At 30.4% G+C, this 23742-nt stretch overlaps 2 protein-coding genes across 2 annotated transcripts in view; one reads left to right on the forward strand and one right to left on the reverse strand.

Annotated features, from left to right (window-relative positions):
- The window catches only part of LOC107455795 (neuronal acetylcholine receptor subunit alpha-7-like), an 18984-nt gene extending 10995 nt beyond the window's left edge, over positions 1–7989 (forward strand). Inside the window, exons 5-7 of the mRNA XM_043052062.2 lie at positions 763–1005; positions 2923–3221; positions 6617–7989. Of these exons, the coding sequence (XP_042907996.1) occupies positions 763–1005; positions 2923–3221; positions 6617–6939 (865 nt within the window). The 3' untranslated portion in view covers positions 6940–7989. The remainder of the gene's footprint in view (positions 1–762; positions 1006–2922; positions 3222–6616) is intronic.
- The window catches only part of LOC107455789 (FH1/FH2 domain-containing protein 3), a 137893-nt gene extending 114700 nt beyond the window's left edge, over positions 1–23193 (reverse strand). The window contains exon 1 of the mRNA XM_043052061.2: positions 23054–23193. Coding sequence (XP_042907995.1) covers positions 23054–23068 — 15 coding nt within the window. The 5' untranslated portion in view covers positions 23069–23193. The remainder of the gene's footprint in view (positions 1–23053) is intronic.
- Positions 23194–23742: the final 549 nt, after the last annotated feature.

Raw genomic sequence — 23742 nt, forward strand, 5'->3', positions numbered from 1 at the left:
AAATTAAGAAAAATAATTTTGTTTTCGGCTTTTTATTTATATTAATAATAAAGTTTTATTTTTCAATAAAAATTTTTTTTACAAATTATTATTTTAAATTATTTTTCCTCTTCTCTTTTTATAAATCTTTGGTAATTTTTTTCCCATTTTTTTCTCTACATTTTTCACTTATATATGTATATACATATAAAAAATTGAAATGCAATGCGTCTAAATTGCCATCTTAAACATGAAATGCGTGAACGTACATATTTACAAATTTCTGAATGAAAATGTCTCGCGTTACAGCTGGAACAAACTGAGATATAAGTTGAAAAGAATTGAAGGTTAAAAAAGTTGCAGTTGATGTTGCAGTTAATGTTGCTGGCAAAATAATCCATTTTCTTTCCAAAACTTCAATTCTCAATTTCTTTTTCTTAAACTCCTTCGATGAATTATCGGTTCACTAACTCATAATTAAACTCTATCTGAAAATATTTAGCTTTGTATTTTTTTTTTCATTCATAATCAATCATGCATTATTTTGATTACGTCAAGGGTACTTTTTCTTTCAAAGTATCCTAGCCGTAATCAATCCAGTTTTAAATTATTTTATACAATAAATATTTATTTATTATACAGATAATTAATACTTATGAAACAGTTGATAAATATAATTCAGAAACAGATAATAAAAAATAAAAAGAATTTGATATTATTTATTATCTGTTATTTTGCTAAAAATATTACTAACATTTCATTTAATTCAATATTTTTTAACAGTCATAGCACTCAAGTGGATCCCACTCACGATGTTTTGCTCGTTGTTCATAACCAAGGATACGTTTCGTGGTTTCCTCCGATTCTCACACAAACATCATGCTCAACTCTTGAACAGACATCTTATCCCTACGATGAAGTGGAATGCGTTATTATCTTGGGTGCATGGGCACACGATGGATGGGAAATAAATTATGCTCACGAAGACGAATTAGACTTGTATGAATTCGAAAATATTCATCCCAGGTAATCATTTATAATCATGATATCGCCCTCGAATGTTGATAAACTTTATTAGATTCCTCCCCCCCCTCATCAATTTATTGCACATTTAGTCATTCAAATGAATGAAAACTTAATAAGTTTTTGAGAAAATTGATTTAGACAGCGCTCGTCCTTTCAGCAAAAAATAAAACTAAGGAGCAGTAATGAGAAGTTATAAAATACTTCACCAAGTATGAGTAAAGAATCAATGATTTGGCAAGGCCATTAATTATTGTCAAGATTATAAATCTCATTAATTATAAGCTTTTGAAGTTATAAAATAGTTTTCCTGGGATGAGTAAGGAATCAATAATTTGGCATGTTTTGGAATTGCCAAGGTAATAAATGTCATTTAGCATAATCCTTTAAAATCAACTTCAAAAAATGGAAAGCAATCAATGACTTGGCGTATCTATTAATTAGTGTCAAGGTTATAAATCTCCTTTAATATGGGCTTTGGAAGTATACGCATCACGTACTTCGTCAAGAATGAGTAAGGAATTGATGATTTGGCATAGTTATTAGAGCCAAGTATATGTAGATATATATAATTTAATATAAGCGTAATGGGTATTACAAATATTTTTTGAAGTATAATCTATACTTTGTTTTTAACGGTTTCGAATATTTATATAAATGTGTTAGGCAGTTAAATAAAGGCCATCTATTTAATTTATTTATAAAAATGATGGTTTTCACTCACATGCGAAGATAGGAATATATGGTAATAGTTTACAATTCGGACCCTCTTATATTTGGTGATTTGAAAATAAACCAATATATGTGAAAATAACTCTTGAAGTAATCACATAATAGGGAAGAGAAGTTGCACCAAAGATGACGTCACGGAAAGCAAAAGAATAGCATGATTACCAGAAACGGGGTTTCAGCAAAGACTAAAAAGAAATTATAGCCAAACGGAAACGATCAAATAAAATATAAATTTAATTNATTGCAATAATGTTGTGAAAAATATTTATTTTTCAAAAATTTTGTCCCGAAGGTAGTCGGATACCTTAAAAGAAATTATAGCCAAACGGAAACGATCAAATAAAATATAAATTTAATTAATAAATGGTACACTTATTTTAGAAATGCATTACTTATTACGCATCTTTGCGTTTTATTTACACTCTAAAATTTGATTTTTTACACGTAATGTTAAACCAAATTCATCAAAAATACGTTAAATATATGGGGAATATCTACAATATGTTAAAATACTAGGTGATCTACAATTACGTTTACATATTGGGGAGATCTACAATTATACCTTCATAATATCTGAACGACTACTAAGTGCCCTATTAGTAATCGAAAAAAAAGTTTATGAATATTTTTATTTTCTTAAAAGCTTTGTTGCAGTAATCAACAGAACTTATCTAACTTTTTTAACGCGTGTCAAAGTTCCGATGACAATTTTGAATCACCCTGTTTTTTTATGAAATGCCTCAGATTATGATGGGATAATAATGTAGAAACGTCAGAGAATAGAGCATTCGTCTTCCAATGAGATGAACCGGGTTCGAATCCCAGCAATGGCTGATCGATACGAATTCCACATCCGGCTTGCTCTGACCACAGTGCGGACGTAAAATATCTTCAGTGGTAGACGTATCATGGGTTAAAAGTCCCCTTGCCGTCAGGCTAACCGTGGGAGGTTTTCGTGGTTTTCCATTCCATGCAACGCAAATGCGGGTTAGTGCCATCAAACAGTCCTCCACGAGGGTACGGAGTTGAACATTAGTAGCCGTAAACCAAAAGTAATTGGATCAGCTGTTCAACGACAGTTATAAAATAAAATAATACAAAAACAGCAGTCTGTCTTCCAAATCTCTTTTTATTTGTGCTTTCTATGATGTTTCTGTATTCTTTTTCTTATCGACTTATTTATTTCAGGTGGGAACTTATCAGCTCTAAGTCCTTTGCAGTACGTAATGAAACTTATTACGAGTGTTGTAATGAGCCTTATCTGAGCATTCACATTCATCTCGCTTTGAAACGTCGACCCGTACCAGAAGTTGAAGCTACGAGAGCACCTTGTATACTGGTCATGATATTAACCTTGACAATTTTCTGGCTACCAGTTGATTCTTCAAAGAAGATATTGTTAGGGGGAATCCTCTTTCTTACTCTAAATGTCTTACTTATTTGCGTGGCAGGAAGAACAAGAAATCCTATGGCGGTTCTATTGGGCGGTAAGACAATTCGAATTGTGCGATATTTAAAGAACACTAAATATAACATATTTAAAAAACGGAGATTTATAAAGTCTCATTCAATGCAGCGGTTACCATTTTAGGGGGAGAGAGAGGTAGGTATCACAAGGTTTGAGAATTGCATACACAACCCACATTCAGAAATATCGTTCGCCGCTAAGGATGTCTCTCCGTTATAAGCTATCTGTTTGTGTATTGTATTTATCTAAATTATCTTAATTTTTTTGGTCAATTTTAAGTTTTTCAGAATTTAATGTCAAAAATTGAATTACAATAGGCTCAAAAATAGCTATTTAGTGTAATTTATGGATTTGGCGGCTAACTTGACGAGCTTACCAAGTAGGTAGCCAAATAATTAAATTAAGAATAAATATCAATTTCTGGGCCTATTTGTTCACAATTATAGACAAAGTTTATTAGAAAGGGTAAAAATAACATAATTAAGAGGATTTAGATGAGTTGTTTAAAATGCGCACGAACAGCCAGTTCATAACGGGAGGCGTTCTCAGTGGTGTAGGACGGCATTTCATTCATAATCGTTATGATGTATCCTATCTTCTATCCCAGTTTGTAACTGGTGTATTAAATTAATCTGCATGTAAAGAGTTCCGTAATTATCACTACTGTTGCATATTTTTGATATTCTTGTCAAAAATGAAGAGCAAAAGTTATTGCAGTCACTAAGAATCGCAAAAATAAGTGAGGAAGAACTGAAAACATCAAAACCTTCTTGATTGCCTGCTGAAGCTTGGTAATGATTCTAATAATGGGTTTCATCATTTAATCTATTTATTCCGGCAATCAAACAAATTTTGATGTTTAGAGTAGATGTCTTTCTCATTAGTGGTTCGCTAGTTTTTTATAGCGTTTTTGCTTTTCTTCGTTTAAATATTCATTTGCAAACGCTCATGCGTATACTATTTTTTATTTCCTTTCTGACATGGATTCCAAAAATGTATATTAACGGCGTTCATAACAAAATACCCTGTAGTTGGAGATAAATAATAGAATATTATTATTTCACCAAGTTTTTAAATAGAGCGTATTTCATTGGGAAAAACTTTTTTTACACAGTTTGCAGTTGCTTCTACGGATTCAGAAGTCTCAAGATCTTTAATATGTTAGATAACATATTTTTCTCCGAGCTTTTTAATTCTGATAAAAACAAAAGCATTTATTTAAAATATTTTAAACATTCCATTAAATAGTTAGTTGTAATTGTACTCAAACCCAATACTTAAAGAGTGTTGTAAAATGTGTTGACTTAAACGAAACACATATCCCAGATTGCAAGTCACCTTACGTTGTATTTGTGGTTTCTTTTGAATGGCACAATAAGGTTGACTCATTATTCCTACAAAGCAGAAATGTTACAATGTTATTTTTTTAAAAGATGGAATAAAGGCAATCCTTACAAAACATACATATAATATTTTAGCTCTTATTTCAAAACTTGTTGTTGAACTTTTTCTTTCTTTTGTTTGTTAAGGTTCACAAACACGCAATAGTTTTTTAAGGATGATGTGTAGTGTTTTAGATTTAAACGTGCTATAAAATGAATGTTTCGAGCTTAATGTAAATCTTATGACGCGTTAACTAGTATAGTTAAATTTAATATTATTTCAAGCTTACATGGTTTAGTTGCTAATTATTTTTTGAGTCTTGTGATTAAGGTTGCTGCTACATTAAAATCGATCTTCTAATGCTATCTGGGATGATAATTCAAAAGGGATGGTAGTAAATTTTTAAGTACTATCTTGCTGAAAAATATGTCAGGACTTTAGGGACAAATAGCTTAAATAAATAAAAAAGAAATTATACTCTTTTTTTTAAAAAAAATTGCTAATTTAGTGACTTTCTTCCCCTTTGGAATAATTTTCAATTTTTGCCTATTTTTATGAGCACAAAAATTAATGCGCTCTCGTAACTTTACAATTTCATAATATTAGGTCACAAAAGCTTTCTGTTTTCACAAAACTGTGACTTTTCTTGACATTGACATATTGAGCCATTTTCAGAATAAGCATAGAAAGAACTATCTGAAACCTAAAAGGCAAATCTAATAGTAATGAATACAGTTACAATCTGATTGCAGTTATAAAAATATATGAATTGCTAAAATGCATTCTCTCATCATACGACAGAGCCTTCGAAAAACGGCCTTAAGAACATTTTGATATAAACATTTAAAATACCGTCTTCAGCTCTTTGTTCACTGACCCCCGTGGCTGCTCTTTCATCCGTTTTCTTCCTCTTTAAAGTCGAAATATTTTCTTGAAAAGATCATATTGGTAATTAAATATCTTATTATTATAATTTTGACGCCCGGTGGCTGAGCGGTAGCGCTTCGCGATGTCGTGCCACCGGTCCCTGGTTCTATCCTCGGGCCGGGCAAGGTTGACTCAGCCTTTCATCCCTTCAGTGGATCGATAAATGAGTACCAAGCATGCTTGGGAACTAAACACTAGGGATTCCACGTTCGGCTGACCACCTGACCGGAACATCTGCTCCAGCACCGCAGAGCCCTAGGTCAAGAAAACTGAGATGGGCACAGTAGGCCTTGGCCCTCTATGTGTATTAGTTTAGCTTATTATTATAATTTTACGTCAGAACATTTCTGACGTAAGAACATCATATCAAAATGAACGATTACCTTGGTTTTAAAAATAATCAACTATACTTGAAGGAAAAAAAAATATTTAAACTCAGAAATATAGGATACGCGACACAATAGGAAGCAATAAATGAGAAAATGAGATCACGTAATTCAAATCGGAAACGATTTTATCTCTATTGAGTCTTTAAAATGTTTTTTTGAAAATGCTGATATAAATATTATAGCATCTTTTTATTTCATTTATACATTGTTTTTGTTACTTTTGACATCAAGTCAAGCACAAACTTATAAAAGGAAGACTACAACGAAGAAAATATACTGACTGGTTTAAAAGTGAATATATTCGAAGAAAAAGCACTTGAAATTGCAATAACTTTCAAAACATTGAAAGTTTTTTAAAAAAAATCGCGTTCATAAACAAAAATAGTCCTGTCAGCACATCAACTCTGTAGTTACATGTTTATGAACTGTAGAGCTACTCACAGGATATTTTTCTAAAAACTTATGGTATGAACGTATGGTATAAACCGTAACAGTTAACATTTCTCAACTTAGTTATCGAATGTTAATTTTTTTACGCATCCTGGTAATTTCAAAATTTCTAAGTTGGCTCAGGTTTCTTTATTTTTGAGCAAGAAAACAAAATGTAACCTAAAGTTCAACACCCAAAACAGCGACACAAATGTTTTTTATTTTTTAAATATTAAGCGACATAATAATTTATTTTTTGATCGTTGTATTGATCTTTCTTTTCTAGTATCATTCATCCAGACGGCAATGTATATAGTCACAATCACTTTGCTTCTTCAAGTGTTTGTGGTCCTCAAAATCGCTTCTTTGACCGGACCCTCTCGACCACCTGCCCTGATTATTCCACTATTGACTGGAACAGTTGGGAAATACATGTTCCTTCAGTCTTCCTTACCTGAAGATAAAGTGCCATTGGATCAACTGAAGGAAGAGACGATGATGAAGGAAAACATATCCGTGAAGGAAGAATGGAAAATGTTTGCAACTGCTCTTGACAGAGTCTTGTTCTTCCTTATGATTATCGTTATGATCGCTGTACACCATATATAGGTGGTTGGTTTTTTAACTACCACCATTCTAAGTCTGAAATTTTAGTTTAATTGTTGTAAGTGGTCTCATTTTTTTCATTTTGCTTTGTCGAATAAGAAAAAACGATGGTGGAGATCTGAGATCTATGAATGGAGAGGGTTAGAAAAAAAAGAACTTAGATTTCTCTATTTACATAAGTTTAAATAGTTTTTGGTGTATTTTTTATGTTAAATTGAATGAAATCAAACCTAAGTTGATAAGATTCACAGTTTTGAAGTTAGTAGGGTTTTACACATAAAATTACCTATTTTCACTTCTTAATCTAGAAAATTAGGCATTATTTCTATTACGCTAAATGTAACTAAAGCAAAATTAGGTGTCAATAAAATATCATTTTAAAATTGTAAAGGTTTCATGCGTAAGAAAGGTAAAGCCATAAATTATAATTTTCTTGCAAAAGAAAATTATATAACTTCCAAACTATTAGTCTTATCTACTTTATAGTTCCTTTCGACTCAGAGTAAAAAAATATGTATGAACCATAACCTCATGGAATAAAATCTTAAGCTTTATAACTAAAAAGAGCAATTTGTCTTGGAGTTGTAAATAGGTCCAAGTCAAAAATTATACTTTTTATTCATAAAACTCTTATAACTTCTGAATCCCATTGGCCCAGCTTTAATTTCATTTGAATCAGCGATAAAATACTGTACCCAGTTTGCATAGAAAATAAGATTTAGATTTCTTCGGCTTTAGATAGCCAATTCCCCTCTCCAATCTCAAACCTCAAATATCCAATTTTCTTACACTACAATGCATAAGGAAAACAAAGGACCCACTGCACTTAAGCATAAAAAGACATTAAAAATGAAGTTGGAAAACTTACTTTAAATGACATAGGAAAGAAAACGTTGTTAGGCATTAGAAACGAACTTTTTTATTTATGATGTTATTTCCTAATCATATATTTGGATATTACTTTGCAATTGTCTGAAGGCTGAAATTTATTACTAATTGAAAGTAACAACCATTGAAAAATACTTAAAGAAGAAATAAAATATTGTTTATGTACCTGATATTTTTTTTTTAAAAAGTAAATTTAAATGTCAATAACAATTTTATTGTTTTATTTTTTTTACTACGTTATTCACAATTTGACCGGGGTACAAGCCCAAAACTCAATTTTTACATCATTATTATTAATTCTTGTGTCTTAATTTTTAATGCAGTACATTCTAACACCTATAGTACGCAATTATACTACTTGTTTACCAAAAACATTCGCACAAAAGAAAATTATAATTTTTATATAATTTATCGAAAAATTTTCAATTATACAAATTGCAAAACCAAAAATAAACAATAGAAAGAAATCTATTAAACAAGCTTAAGATTAAAACAATTTTAAAGTACGTCTTTTTGGTGCAAGTACAATTTTTTTTTAACTCACCTTACTAAGAAATTTAATTTGTAAGTTTTAAGCTTAAGATGCATCTTAATTAATAGAATTTGATTCTGAAATCACGATAAAGCTTGGAATAGTTTTTACATCGGTTTTAAAAAGTGAGGGAAATACATTTTTCGCTCGCGACTTTATCAAATCTCGGATCTTTCACGTTTCTCGGGAAAGCTAAACTTTTAATTTAAATGTACAATGAAATTGCTTTTGACTAGATTTTAGGCACTCGAAATAAAAAGTAATTTAAAGTTAATAAGATGGAAGAAGAAAACTCTGATAAAAATAAAAGCAGAGATTGCTCTGCTTTCGCCTTTTCAACACCCATTTCAGAACCAGATTGGAAGTTAATTCTTAGTGCAACCGATGTAAGTGTTGGCGAAACTATAAAAGCAGCTGATCGTGAAATTTCTCCTCTTCAATTGTATAAAAATGAGGATGCAGAAAACATCATTTATGTTGGAAAACAATTACAAAAATGTGATACTTCTAATAAAATAGACACCAAGGCTGAACAGTTAACATCTCATGATGAGTCATTAGCACTAACTTCAAATGAGCAGCTTTTTCGTAAAACTTTAACGAATCCACTAGGCGTTGACAGTTGCTGCATCAACAAATCGAGCGCTAATATTTATGAAACACTCAACTTTAAGTCGATGTTTAAGAGTATGAAAAATAAAGAAATTCATGGCGCAAAGCAAAGTAAAAATAATTTTGCTGAAAATTTCGTTAATAATTTTGATAGTGACGTATGCCCTTCTAATTATACTAGAGAAATTAAGGCCTTGGAGAACGGAGATAATTATCCTGATGATTATTCATCCAATGATGAAACGAGTCATGTTTCGGTTGAAGATTCGACTCTTACAAAATCGAAAGAGAGTTGCCTATTTTTTTCAAGTCCAGATTCGTCTACCAACAGTGGAATTATATCATCAAGTGAAAGTAGTTCCCAGGTAACAAATAGATGTGCATCCATATTTAGACCTGTATTGTCCGAAGAGCTCATGTTATCAGTTGAAAGAGAAAAAGACAATCCTGCGGTAATGTGTGAGATTAACGAAGATTCGCCAGAACTACCACTGATAGACCGAGAAGCTTATTCTTCACTTCCTTTAACTAGCACTACTTCACAAAGCTATACTATCCTAGACGACACCAATCAGAGGTCTCTAGAAATTATATATGACACTGATAACGAAGCACTTTTAAAAGATATGGATGGTTTAGAATTCGATGGTCCTCAAATGTTCGAAACTCCTCTAAATGCAACTGACGGAACGTTTACGAGTTCAAGCGTGAGTCCTATGGAAAAATCTAATGAAGATGTTTTCGTTCTAAGGAATTTTGATCGTAATCCTTTTCGTATATTATCACCAATTCCTGAACTATCATGCGAAAATAGCTCACAGGTCGCTGGAGAAAACTATATGAAAATGGCAGACGCAAGTACATCACTCATATACGAAAATAATAAAAAATTTGCATCAGAAAAAAAGGCCTCTATAATTGGTAACTTCGCAACTTGTAAAGTAACAGAATTATCATCCACTGGTACAGAAAAAGGTTTGACGTTTGCTCATAATGACTTTAAAATGAAAAATGAGGAAATGAAGAGAGACGTTACGAAAATTATGAACTCTTTGATGATTGAAGCAGAAGCATATAAAAATAACATCCAACCAGATTCATCAAAAAACTCACCACCTTCGACTAACGAGAAAACGCCACCAATTATTATCAAATTATGCTCACCTGGTACGGCAAATTTAGGCGATAGTGGAATTGAAACTTCCACAGACGTGACAGAACTACGTGAAAATAATTTTAAAAGTTTACCTGCAACCAATTTAGAGGATATTTCAATCAACGGGAATGATAATTCAATCCAAGACGAAAAAATGTCGATTTCGCCAGACAATCGAAATATGAATTCGAAAAATCAGGGCTCACCCATGGAAGTATCAGATACTACACCGAGTTGTTCATATGATACAATGACAAATATTTCTTGTAGTTTCCCTGATTTCAGTTCCCTTAAGAAACTAGATAATGTTAACAAGACAGTTGCAAATGCTGTATTGAAATCCATGCTAGAACTCGGTAATAATAAAGTGAGCATTCCGCAAGTTCTTAAGTTCATAACTCAGCATAAAATCATGCGAATTCATTCGAAGTTGGAACAAGATGTGAGACAGTTTTTTAAAGTTGTTTGTGAAACCGGCATGTTAAAAAAGACGAAAGACCACAGGTACACACTTTTTGGCTACCAAAACAGTACACATGGAAAGAAAAATGTAATACGTCCGACTGAAGTCAAATCTTTAAGCAAAAAGATTAAAAAAGAGCCAAGATTTAAGACTAAAGCTTTACGAAATTCTACAGCACAGCAGTTCGCATCAAGAAGCCACACTAAGTCCGTTGCAATCACACCAAAAGGAGCCATTTGTCGCCAATTGCGAAACCGTATTGTTCTATTCAAACACTAGAGATACAAATTTGAAGAAGTATTTTAAATGTAAAATTTTTTGTAGTTTATAGAAACCTTTCAAATTTTCTTCAAGATGAAAGAAATCAATTTTAAAACTCAAAGAGATCAAGTTTTCATTATGCCATATTGCAAATTTTAAGACAATTTATAATTTAATCTTTTAAAGATATTAAACAATCATTAAGCTTCAAAGTATTTCGATAATTTGATTTTTGTACTTGTAATACTGTAAAATAGTTTAAAATTAAGAATATTTTTTCAGTACTTTTCGGTTAGCCAAGCGCTTGAAAATTCAACTTTTTACTTATTTTTTACGTTTAAAAAATAAAAAGTTAGAGAAGGTCTTTCGCTCAGCTAACCGAAAATTACCATCTTTTATATAACAGTTATATGAACAGTTATATGAATTATCACTGAGAAATAAGAATCACTACAAATATCAATAAATGGTAAAAAAATCTACTGCAACAATCTCAAGGCATATGTTGATATACAAAGATCAGTATTTTTTCGGTAAGTCTTGCGTAAATTCCGCCTTTTACTTTTTGGGGACGTTTTAGGAATACTTCCACAATTTCTGTATATTGATGAGCGTTTTCACGCTTTGTTTCGTTTTGACTGAAATCCCAGTTATATGCTATTTTGGAAAATGTCGCTAACTCGGCGCGCTGACGCTAGTCACCAAGAATTAAAGTAAGCAAAAATAAAGGGGGAAAATATACTTGAGGGTGCCCCTTGGCGACTTATGTTTGGCGCCATACTAGTTTGCCCGGAACTCCGCATTAACCCACAAACAGGACATTTATATCTGTTACTAATTAAACCTTCATTCATACACCAGTCAATCACTGCTTTTTTCCCATTGTTATTCAAATCGTACAGAAACTTAAGATTTATCTTATTGACAGAATTCATTTTTAGTACCAGAAGCAAACATAACCTTACCAGCAGGTATCCAAAGTAGAACTAACGGATCTCTGAAATTACATTTAAGAATTCATTTAAAAACAACGCTAAATTCTAAACTAATCAGAATCACGATTCAAATCTAAACCAATCAGAATCACGATTGGTTTTCAACATCACCCAGCTTGGCGATCAATCGCGATCACAACTTGGCGGGGGTAAGTATAGTCTACCCAAATAAAGATACCTGGAAATGGCAAATACATAAGCATACCAAGAAACAAAATCATGTAAATCGAACTACATCGCCAATGTCACCAAATCCACCATGTAACGTAAATTAGGTCCCATTTAATTTTGATTACTTAATGTTGGATCAGTCTTAAAAAGTTCACAAAAGTAAATAAATAAGTAAAACAGTTGATGGAATTTGTGCTTGGCTGATCGAAAAGTACTCTTTTCTATTAATGTGACATAAGTCCAACAAGTTTGAAAATTTTCTACAATAAGTTAAAGAAAACTTACTGAAAAGTTAATATTAAATTAATAACTACAGTTCTGCCTTTGGTGAACTGAAACTCACGATAGTATGTTAACTATGTAAAATACATAGTTCAGAGAAATTTTTCCGTCTTTACTAAATACCTCAGTATTTTGTTTAGAATTGTATGACTTTGAAACCATAATTTATATATATATATATATATATNATATATATATATATATATATATAATATATATATAATATTCAAATTGTAGGTTATGCTAATTATTTTAAAGATAATAATTTTTTTTAAAAAAAAAATCGATCATTTTAGTGGTATTATGGAGTCAAATTATATTATTATCACCCAGTTTCCCATGTTAAACCAATTGAGAATAAAGTCATATGTTAATATTTTTTAATACTTTTCGTTTCATTTTATTCATTTACCTGTATTTTATGGAGCAATGATACAAAACTGTTATTTTAAAAATACAATTTTTTTTAAAACTTCTAAAACATTGTGATATATTTGTTTTGAAAAAAATTCAAAACCTTAAAAATTTAATCTCAGTAACTGCTTTCCTCAAGATGTATTTAAATGGACCGAAGAAATTAAGAAATATTAAAAAATACCTATTAGTGATTTAATTAATAGGGAAAGCATGGCTAACTTTTCAAGGATAAACATGATAGAGACCAGGGAAAATATAATTTGATTCCAGCAATCTCAAAAAAAAAAAAAAAAAAAAAAAAAAAATTAAAGAACATTTTATAGAAATTAAGGATCTTAATTTCAAGTTATATTTATTATATATTATTATACATGATAATATAATTAAGTATTAAAATTTGAAATTTTTTCCATCAATAAGTATACTCTATCTATTAATTTAATGAAAACATTTTCAAAACGATTATTTCGAATGTTTCTTAAATATTTGTTTCGTATTGATCAAGTATACTTGAATAAACCATGAAAAGTCATTCCAATTTCTTCAATACATGCTTTTAAATAAAATTTTAAACAGCACCTGTACTAAAAATTATTCTAATTCAAACGAAAAATGTATGCATTATTTGATTTCAATCTCTAAATTTTTTTTTAATCCATGCGAGAGAGCTCTCCAACAAGAGTGATTTTTAGAACATGATCTACTAATCCCGGTCACCAAGGCGCTAAAAATTTGTAACCAAATCCTAAAATTAACGTAAAATGTATATTTTTTCATACATTAATACATTCGGTCAAAGCGATAGTTTATCTTCAAAAATTGAAAGACATTTTCGAATATTTTGCTGGTATTTAATATGATTTTAGCATGTAAATATACACCTACCAAGCAAGACTTTTAACAGCCATTATATTAATGCCACGTAATTTAAACCTCAGTCAAACGAAGTGGATAGCGCCTGTGCTGGTATCCCTCTCTTTAAACTTTTGCACCACAACCAATGAGAAAACTTTCACCCACAGCATATTTAGTATGCACCATGCTGTATTAGTCGGCAGTCAGGATCTCACTCGTGATCACCTACTCTTCACCGTGTCTTTACGCCAATGGATCTATAATCTATGTCTATGCGTTAAAATTGTTTACCATACTTTGACATCTTTATACATTTGTAAATTGTGTTAGTGCAAACTAAATCTCCAAATTTTCTCAAATATCAATATTTGCATAATGATAGCGATAAATCTGAATAAGTTATTGAACAACACAAAAGTTTTTTTTTTCCTTAGAAATAATCTGTATTTTAGGAAAGAAAAAAATTAGCTTTTGAAAGCGGAATTTTCAAAAAACTGGAAAAATACACAACACGCTCATACATTTTCTTAAAAATAAAACAAAAAGCCAATGTTTACGCTAAATGCTTCACTCGTATATCATTCGTGTTGCATAATTTTCTTCAAGTTGGCTTTACTCCTTATTTTCAAGATCGTAGTTTTTCCTAGTTCACTGTTCACTTACTTGTAAATATTTAAATCCGAAAGTTTAATTTAATAATATCAGGTTTCAATGTTTTTTTGTCCTTTCTTTAAATTTCTACCTTTGAGAAAATCTCATAGTCATAAATACAATTTCTTCATGATCGTTTCGCCCTTTCTCGTTGAACAGATAAATCAAATGATAAGATTTTTTTAGAAGATAGTTTTGCTGGTATTAGAATAACAAAATTTATAACAGTATTTAGCTGTAAATTATTAATTTATCTCTTATAAATTATTTATTTACCAGTTTTATTTATTCATTATTCCTTTTAAACATTATTTTCTGTCAATATAACTTGTTATTCAAAATTAAAAGTGTGGAACTAAAAGTATTTTTCATTTATTATAAAATATTCTCATAATATTACTTACTTACGCAACATTTTGTGAAATTTATGCACTTTTTTATAATTTTCAAGAGGTAAATAAATTACAGTTACTTTTAAAATCAGTTTAGTCAACGTATTCTATGAAAACAACGGTTGGAATATAACCATTTATTATTCGAAACTAATATTAAGAACTAGCATTTTGCCCTCTTCCTGAGAAAACTCTTTGACAAAATATATTTAACGAGTTTTTATAGTAACCGAAAATTTAGTAAGAATTTTAATGAAAATTTTAGAATGAAGTTCAAATGGCAACCGAGAAATTCATCTGATTTAATTTTTTACCAGCAGAGTCGGAAACTAAATGTTTAAAACCGATTCTGCTTTAATAAAATTAGAAGAAAAAAAATTAAATCCCTTAATGGAATTGTTTTTCAATTATCTCAATGCCCCTCTTAATGTTATCTCAATGTCTCCCGAAAATGGTGAGCCTTGACGTTTTTTTATTTATATCTGGGAGAAAATAATTTTTTCTCCTTTTCAATTTACTTAAAACGTAGTATTTAAATGTTTTGTTTTCTTTCCTGATATTAAGAAAGGAAAAAGGCTCGTGTAATAATTTATCACTTAGTTTCTCTACATTTCTTCTGGTTTTGACAATTATTTTTCCTTTAATACAGGATTTCCTTTTTAACAATTAATAATAATTGATAATAATTAATAATAATTTACGAAAAAATTGTTGCAATGGAGACTTGAACATTAGTAGGAAAAAGAAAAACTTTTGTTTCACACTCGAAACCCTAAAGTAGAATATTTTTGGCTAATAATTATTAAATATTTGGAAGACAATTTAAATAGCTGATTTGTTTATATTTAGTAAAACGAGTACGTATTTTTATGTCTTATTCAAAACCTATGCGTGTATTTTTGTACTGTGCTCAATGCAATAAGAATTCTAATAATATCTTGCTTAAATATTCTAAAATGTGCCAAATTTGTTTAGTTTAAATTCTCTCTTATCCAGGGTTTTTTAAAACGATCACCTTAAAGTTTTGAAATTCTTGTCAAAAATATGACATATGCTGTTACATATTATTATTTTATTTATGGTTACATATGATTATTTAGGGTGGAAAAAAACACACTATAATCGAAACTAAAAGGATCACTATTGTGAAAGACCAGACCAAGCCAAAAGGCACTAAAATCTGTTTATTTTTAGGCGAAGTGAGATGTTTGTTAGAAACAATTAAACTAGTTTTGATGTTTTTAATCTCGACTTCCTCACTAGTGATTCAACGGATTCCGATATTGTTTTTGTTGATTCCTCGCTTATATACTAATATTACGATCCCTACTATGCATATTTAATAACTTCATTTTTGGTCTAATTATTATTAAGGGGGTTAATTTTAGAGCAACCTGTATATTTTTCAGTTTATTGTATACAATTTAACTTTCACTCTATTTTTTATGTTTGTAAATAGATTTTAATAATATTGAGTCTATTTAATGTAATATGGACATAAATGAAATAGTCTCAGAATGTTATAATTTAGCCCTAAAGCAAATGATTAAGGGAGCAAATAATAAAAACAAATAATCTTGTCTGGAGTAAAGTTTATGTTTCTAAACTATTCCCGTTCAACAGTTTTAAACAGGAAAGGCCGATATTTAACGGACCTTGCTGCAGATGTGAAAATTTCCCAAAGAATGAGATCTTTCAGGAAAGGGTGTTTGTTTTTTGAGCCTTAATGTAAGAGCGTTTACAGAATATCAAAATACGTTGTTTTGAGAGAGGAGAGTTTTACGATGCCCTAAGTTCGGCGAGTTTTTGAAACATTGAAAACATATAAACAAATGACCCTCAAAACAATATTTCTGTATGTTTTTCTTTTTTTGTTTAAGAATATTATGCAGTATTATTATTTTCATTCATGTTGGTTGTTATTATCTACTCGTATAATTATTTTTTTTAATTAAATCCTTTTATGTTGGGTATCTTTGAGAGAAAGATCTTGAGAAGTATTTTTTTAAGGAATTTAAGAAAAAAAATGGGCTTAGAAAAACAAATTTAAAACCTTATGACTCATATAATAAGCCTGGCATTATTAACTTCATTAAACGACAGGGAATAAAATGGGCAGGCCACGTTATCAGAATGGATGAAGACACAAAAAGAGTTTTTAATGCCAGACCAGTTGGCACACGCGAAAAAGGGCAGGTCGAATTGGAGATGGATAGATGGCCTAGAAAAAGACTTTTTGGTCCCAAAAACAAAAAACTGGAAAACGCTAGCAAGATAAAGGTTGACCTGGAAAAAAACTTCTTGATAATGCCAAAGCCCACCCTGTCGAGCCATGCCATTGATTATGACGAGGATTATTTTCCTTATCCTGTTATCTTAGAATAGTTATTTTCTGCTCAATTTTCGTATCTGTAAAAGAAAAATCGAGTGATGGAATATGGAATTTTCCAAAATAATTTCAAGTTTTTATGCTTGAAACGTTATCCTATTGCGGTACTTGTATAAAATCCAGCCGACCATTTTCTCCAAAACCAAAAAATAGCGCCAAACAACATGATTGTTCGTCAGCAATGAAAAACTGTATACCTAATACATTGTTATTACTTTGATATATCATTATTTTTATTTATCTTATTATTTATTCTCTATATGCATCTTTATTACATATTATACTTTTATTTATTTTTTTTATATCTTATCTTTTAATCGAATGTTCTAAAACAATAATTTCATTAATTTCAATAACAAATAAAATTTTTATTTTATATCCCATTAAATATCCACTGTTGACAATATGAAACGATTTGATTCAATACCGGCGGAATTTGCAGCAAGTTTCCTAGTTGATGGGCTTACGATGTTAACAAATACTGATATTTTGATGCAATGCGAAATGTCAATATTTTCTTAAACATGGCGACAATGATAACAAGAATGTATTCTCAGAAAATAGAGTGAAAAACATAAAAATTTGACATTTAAGCTTTTAGACTCACACAGTTTCACTGGCAAACACAGGGGTGCTTTTTTCACACGTTTTGAATTAGTTTACGAAAAATGATAAAATTGAATAGCTTTGGATTAAATAAACTTAACGTTTATTCGCCTGTGTATTATTCATTGTCGTAGCAATTTAAGCACAAATGCTATCAGAATTTAAAAAAACTAAATAAAACAAACCAAGTGCTGTTTTTTTAGTGGATAGAATAAACAATATTAAAAACAAAGACAGTTTCAACGGAAAGTCACCTACTGAGAATTTTCATCACGCTTTGCTTTCTAGGAAAAACTCTGAATTGATGAATCTTTAAGAATCGCTTCAGCATTCTTTCCAACTGCGCACAGAGAGAACACATTTTTCGGGGCAAAATATTAGAGTAGACATAAGCTTAATTTTTAATATTATTTTTACGACCGATTGTCAAAGGGATACGATTATTAAAGCTTATTAAAGATCTTTTTAAGCTTATAAATGCTAATTTAAATTGAAACTATGAAAACTGAGCATGAATCCTCCTTAAAGTACACTTAATTTGTTTTTAAATTGGTTTATTTTAAAATTCTATAAAAGAGCAAAAAAAATTGCATATTTCTGCACTTTTATTTGAAATTATATTTTTCAGTGCAGTTGCAAAAAACATCTTGAATAGGCACGTTCCAATCAAAGCAGAATAGATGTTAAAAAAAAGGATTAAAATATGTCTATAGTATAACCCATTAATTGCAGTCAAAATTTGTAATGATATCCCACTTATAAGCTTGAAATTCGGGCCAATAAACGATACCGCACAAATATTTTGAGCTCCTCTCTTGTCCCTTCCCATGTCACTACTATAAGTTTCGAAACTATTATCTATCACACAATGAATTAAAACATATAGAGTAATTACCATTAGTATAGCCGCTGTTTGTGAATTTTCTTAGTCATTATTATAGTGTTTCCTTTATTTCTTGTTTGTTTAAATTTGCAAGTAAATTTCATAATTCGAAATCTGTAAAGTTTTTGCTAAAGACTACAATTGAAAATTTTTAAAAAAAGTAAAAAAATGTTTTTAATAGCTCAAAGTTTATATAATCTAGTATACGCAAGTAGCTTTTTCCAGTTTTATGACATGGAAATATCTTATTTGGGTCTCATAGAATTTGTTTCATGATCAAAGTATGAAAATATGAAGAAACAAGTTATAAAAATATTTTATACTATTTTAAAAAATGCGAAAATTTAAAATGTATCATTTTGTTAGGTCATAATTAGTTTTGTTTAATAATTATTGAAATAATTTAATTTTTTTTATTGTACTAATTAAATTTCTTAATTATTGTTATAGTTTATTTTTGTAAAAGAACAAAGTGAACGAAAATTCATAATTTTTTTCGACTCAAGGAATTTATACATGTACATGGTCTATTACTTTTTAAACCGAATTAATATTCGTATTATATCAAGGAATAAATTGCAATCCATTGATATAAATATTAAATTCATTGCGATAGAATTCATTTGATAATTTACATTCACCGATTAGTATTTTTATAACTCTTGTGACAATAGGTGGTATTTACATAATTCATTGAGTTTTTTTATATAACCCATATTTATTTTTTTTAGATTTCCATTTTGTCAAATTTTTAATTTAATTCTCCAGATTATTCCCGACCGCAAAGTACAAGGTCCGGCTATTAATTTCCAGGACTGACGTAACTGTAGGAGAAAGAAAAGCCGGAAGATGGTGCTAATGATCGAATATTGAAGAGTGTTTTCCTGCTCATGTGCAGTGCAATCGGCGCCATTCTGAAGTGAGTGGTTCTGGTGGAAAGGCGTATTAAAACGGAGCTCTTAAATTCCTGTTGTCGAAGTGAAATGGAGCAGAGAATTAACATTAAATTTTGCTTCAAATTGTGCAAGACAGCTGCAGAAACCTACAAATTGTTAAAACAAGTTTACGGCAAGGAAGCATTATATCGCTCAAGAACTTTTAAATGGTTTAAAAAGCTTTCGAACGCGAAAGCGTGGAAAATGACCCGCTCACAATTCGTACGCAAGCCGGAAGCAATTGAAAATGGTAGCGTCCACACATTGCGTTTGCTGTGAGGCGATTCTCAGCTCAGCGTGGTGTCGTTGAGTCGCAGCATCCACCATACCCGCCAGACCTAGCACACACTTTTTCCTGTTTCTTAACCAGAAAAATTAACTGAAAGGAACAAGATTTCAGGAAGTCGAAGCCTTCACGAAAACTGTAACGTCACTAATAAGGAGCATTCCAAAAGAGGACTTTAAAACTTCTTTCTGAAATTTGTATAGCCGAGCACAGACGTGCATTACGGCTGATGGGGATTACTTCGAATAATATTAAATGGCTATGTGTTTAACTTTTTTTTCTTCTGAGTTATTCCATGAGTCCTGGAAATTAATAGCCAGACCTTGTATATCTAATCTATGCAAACAGATTTGATGTTTTCGATTCTATTTTAATCCAAACGTTTATCCCTTGCTCCATGCTTTTAATGAGCGTTCGGTTAAAATGACGTCAACGATTTCAAAGTTTTGTTGTTCTTGCATCATCACCGTCTTGCTTCCAAGAATTCTTAAACCTTCCCTCTAAATGAAGCAAAATAATTTGACTAATTCTTAGGAATGTCTGAAGATTAAATAACTTCATTACAACACTCACACTTTCTTTACATTTTCATATTTTGTAGTATAAGGTTTGTAATTATGGGTCACTAGATGTGATATGAAAATCTCATTTATGAGACACTTGACGTGATCTTAGAAACTGATTTATAGCCCATCATACGTGATAGGGTAAATTTTTCATGGAACGTGAAAGAAGAAATTCATTTATTGGGCACCAGACGTGATATAAAATATTCACTTATAAAGTCATCATTGAAAATGCCTTACACTAGAATCAAGGCGTTTATTTTAAATTATACATACCATCTTGCAGTGAAGAATTATCTGCGCTTTAGGACGGACAAATAACTTAAATATTTTAAAAATTATTAAGTGTTTTTAAAAATCACCAATTTGGTGACATCTTTTAACTTTGATGAAAATCATCATAATCACTGCCTTATTCTCAGTTCTTGCAAATTTTTATGAGCCCTGATAATGCAACATTAGAGTTAAGTTTCTAAATATTAAAAAATTCAGACCACCAATCTCTTAATTATCTCACTAACCCCCCAAACTGTGACTTTTTTTCCATAATGTCGTTTTGCACCATTTCCAGAATAAGCGCAGACAACGCTGGCTTTAGATAGGCTAATAACAGTCGTGAGTAACAGTAGCAAACTCACAGCTGTTATGAAAATGGAATATTATTCGCAAAAAAAAAAACGTCATTACATATGACGACAGAACGACAGAGCCTTCGAAAAACAGTCTTTAAGAAATTGTCACTTAATATAATGACTTCGAAAAAATAAATATAATGATTTCATAACGTAAAAAAAGACTAAGGAGAGAAAATTCACAAAAAAAGAGAGAGAGAATTATGATCACATTATTGTGATCACTGATTACCCACAGACTAAAAATTTTTTTTCTTTACTGAATAGACTTTTATAAACCTCACAATATTTCAAATCATGGGTTGCATCAATTGATGTTTGTTCTCTAGTATGATGAACTGGATTAGTTTTCAATTACAAACTGTGGCGTAACTACCACTATAAATATTAAATATCAATTCTCTAGTATATATGACAGGTTATCTTGATTCCATCTTGAGGTACCTTTAGATAGATGAAGGTTGACGTAGTCGATAATTAAATCCCTTCAAAACTATATACATTTTTAAACACATCACAAAATTCTTTTCTTCCTCTAGTATTCATATTTTCATTAATATGATCCCCAAAACAATATTTATTAATAAGTTAATCATAAAAAAACATAGAAATACTTTAAATTAATATTATATAAAATTATTAAATATGCGCTCTGGGGTAAAGAAAAACCTCAGTCTAAAAAACATTCAACTTTAAGCTGTTCCGAAATTCTCGTTTGCTGTTTTCCTTCTAAATTTGATCTTCTTATGCTGCTTTTTTATTCATGCTTATATTAGCCTAATTTTTTTATGACCTATAGCTCGTTGCTTATGATTATGGTGCTACAGTTGATTTAGTCGATGAAGTTCATCTAGTCAAAAAGTGTGCAGACATGTAAAACCTAGAAGACCCATTTTCCGAATGGGTAAAAATTATCTGTAAGAAAAAATTCTGCCCAATTGGCTAGTAATACTTCCAGGTACATTTTGTACTAGACAAAAGCTTATAAATTAAAAATCAAACTCCGATTATTGGGCAACATGCTAGTATGATTCTTCAATGTTTTTAAAAGAAAATTCCATGTACAACTGAAACTACTTCAATGTTAGGCTGTTTAATTTTAAAGCAAATCGGATAAAAATTGATGACGTTATCATGTATTTCGTTTTCAGAAATCTCAAAAAAGTCTTATAATATCAGCTAAATGGGCAATTTTATGTCACATAATTTATTTTATTGGGATGAATGATGACTATGAGGATGAAAAAATAAATTTAAAAAATTACTTACTAAGCTATCCTAAAATGTGCACATTTTTGATTGACGCGAAAATCCCGGAAGTGGATCAATAGTAAAATAAATGCTAACAATAGTCTTTGTAACAGAGTTCAAAACATATTCTGAAGATAACAACTGTTTACTGACTTTAAATATTCTTGGCAAAATACTACAAATTTGACCACTCTCATTTCAGAAAATATTAAATTAAATAAAAACACAAGATCATGCTACTATCTATTTCGCAATATGCTAGCACCGAAAAGTGAATCCTAGCTCTTAGAAATTTTGAGTTTTTGTAGACCCCTGGGAATAATAGATTTTCTGAAAAGAATTTTATTTTAGTGTAATTTCAAAAAATAAAATTATAAAGTCATAAACTTTATAAAGTAAAAAGCGCTTACGCTACTTGCCTAAAAAAATTATCCTACATTCTGCGAATTTCAAAGTTTTGTAAGCCACTGCAAAATTTTAATTTTATCTTACTATACTTCATAAATATGTAACTTCATAAAGTAAGAAAACGTAAAAGAAGTAATTTCATAAAGTAAACAGCTGTTAAGCTACTTTTCCTTTCATAATATACTGGCACCTAAAAAAAAACTTTGTCTAGACTCTTGCGAAATTATTATCTTTGTAAATCCCTGGGAGTATCTTTATTAATTCTCCTTCAAAGCTATTTCAAAAAGTAAGAACCATAAAGTAAGTAATTTCATAAAGTAAAAAGCGATCATGCTACTTTGCTTTATAAAACATGCGCGTACACAAATAATTGGTTTTTGGTATTGTAAATTTTGAATTGCTGTAGACCTCTGGGAGTAATTAGTTTTTAAATTTTTCTCACGAAAGTCTTTTCATGCTGAATACAAAAACGTATTTGATACTTACACCGTAGGACGACATGGCACCAAAAGGCGGAAGTCAAGAAAGCATGCGGAGATAATAAGGCACAATACATACACACAACACAGATCTAACCGCGAACAGATCTCAACGAATACTGGAAAAGTAAACCAGGTGGTATTTTGGTGCACGACGAAAAGAAGATCTCTTTTACCATCCGACTTTTTCTGGCACCTATTGTGGTCGTTATTAATAGAACTCCCTCTCCAGAGAGTTTTTCTAGTGGAAATCGGGCAAATAAGCAAAAACAAAATAAAATAATGTTTGCGTGGTGGTTTCGAGGATTGGCACTCTGTTTGGCTCCCTCTTTTTGAAACGGCGTTTTTAAATAAAGAAAAGGGTTTCGGAAGTGTGAACTCTGCCTTCGTAGTAGGTTTGTATGATTTAAGTTGACTGCAAATGTTTTAGGTAATGAGAAATAAATCTGTAAAAAAGATTGAACTGTATGTAGCGTTTTAGTCAAGGTTGTAGTGCTATATTTTTTTTTATACCAGAAGACAGAATACATGCACAAGGGGGAGGGGAGAAACAAAAAGCAATTATAGATCAATCATCAGAAAAATTTACTTTTTTTTTCTTCAGAAACAGACTAGGAGCGTTTCAGTCCAGATAATATTTTAAAGGTGATTTGAAATAATATTTGACATTAATCTATATATATATTATATATATAA

The sequence above is a fragment of the Parasteatoda tepidariorum genome, chromosome 1 (assembly GCF_043381705.1).
Source record: "Parasteatoda tepidariorum isolate YZ-2023 chromosome 1, CAS_Ptep_4.0, whole genome shotgun sequence".
NCBI classification, from domain to species: Eukaryota; Metazoa; Arthropoda; class Arachnida; order Araneae; family Theridiidae; genus Parasteatoda; species Parasteatoda tepidariorum.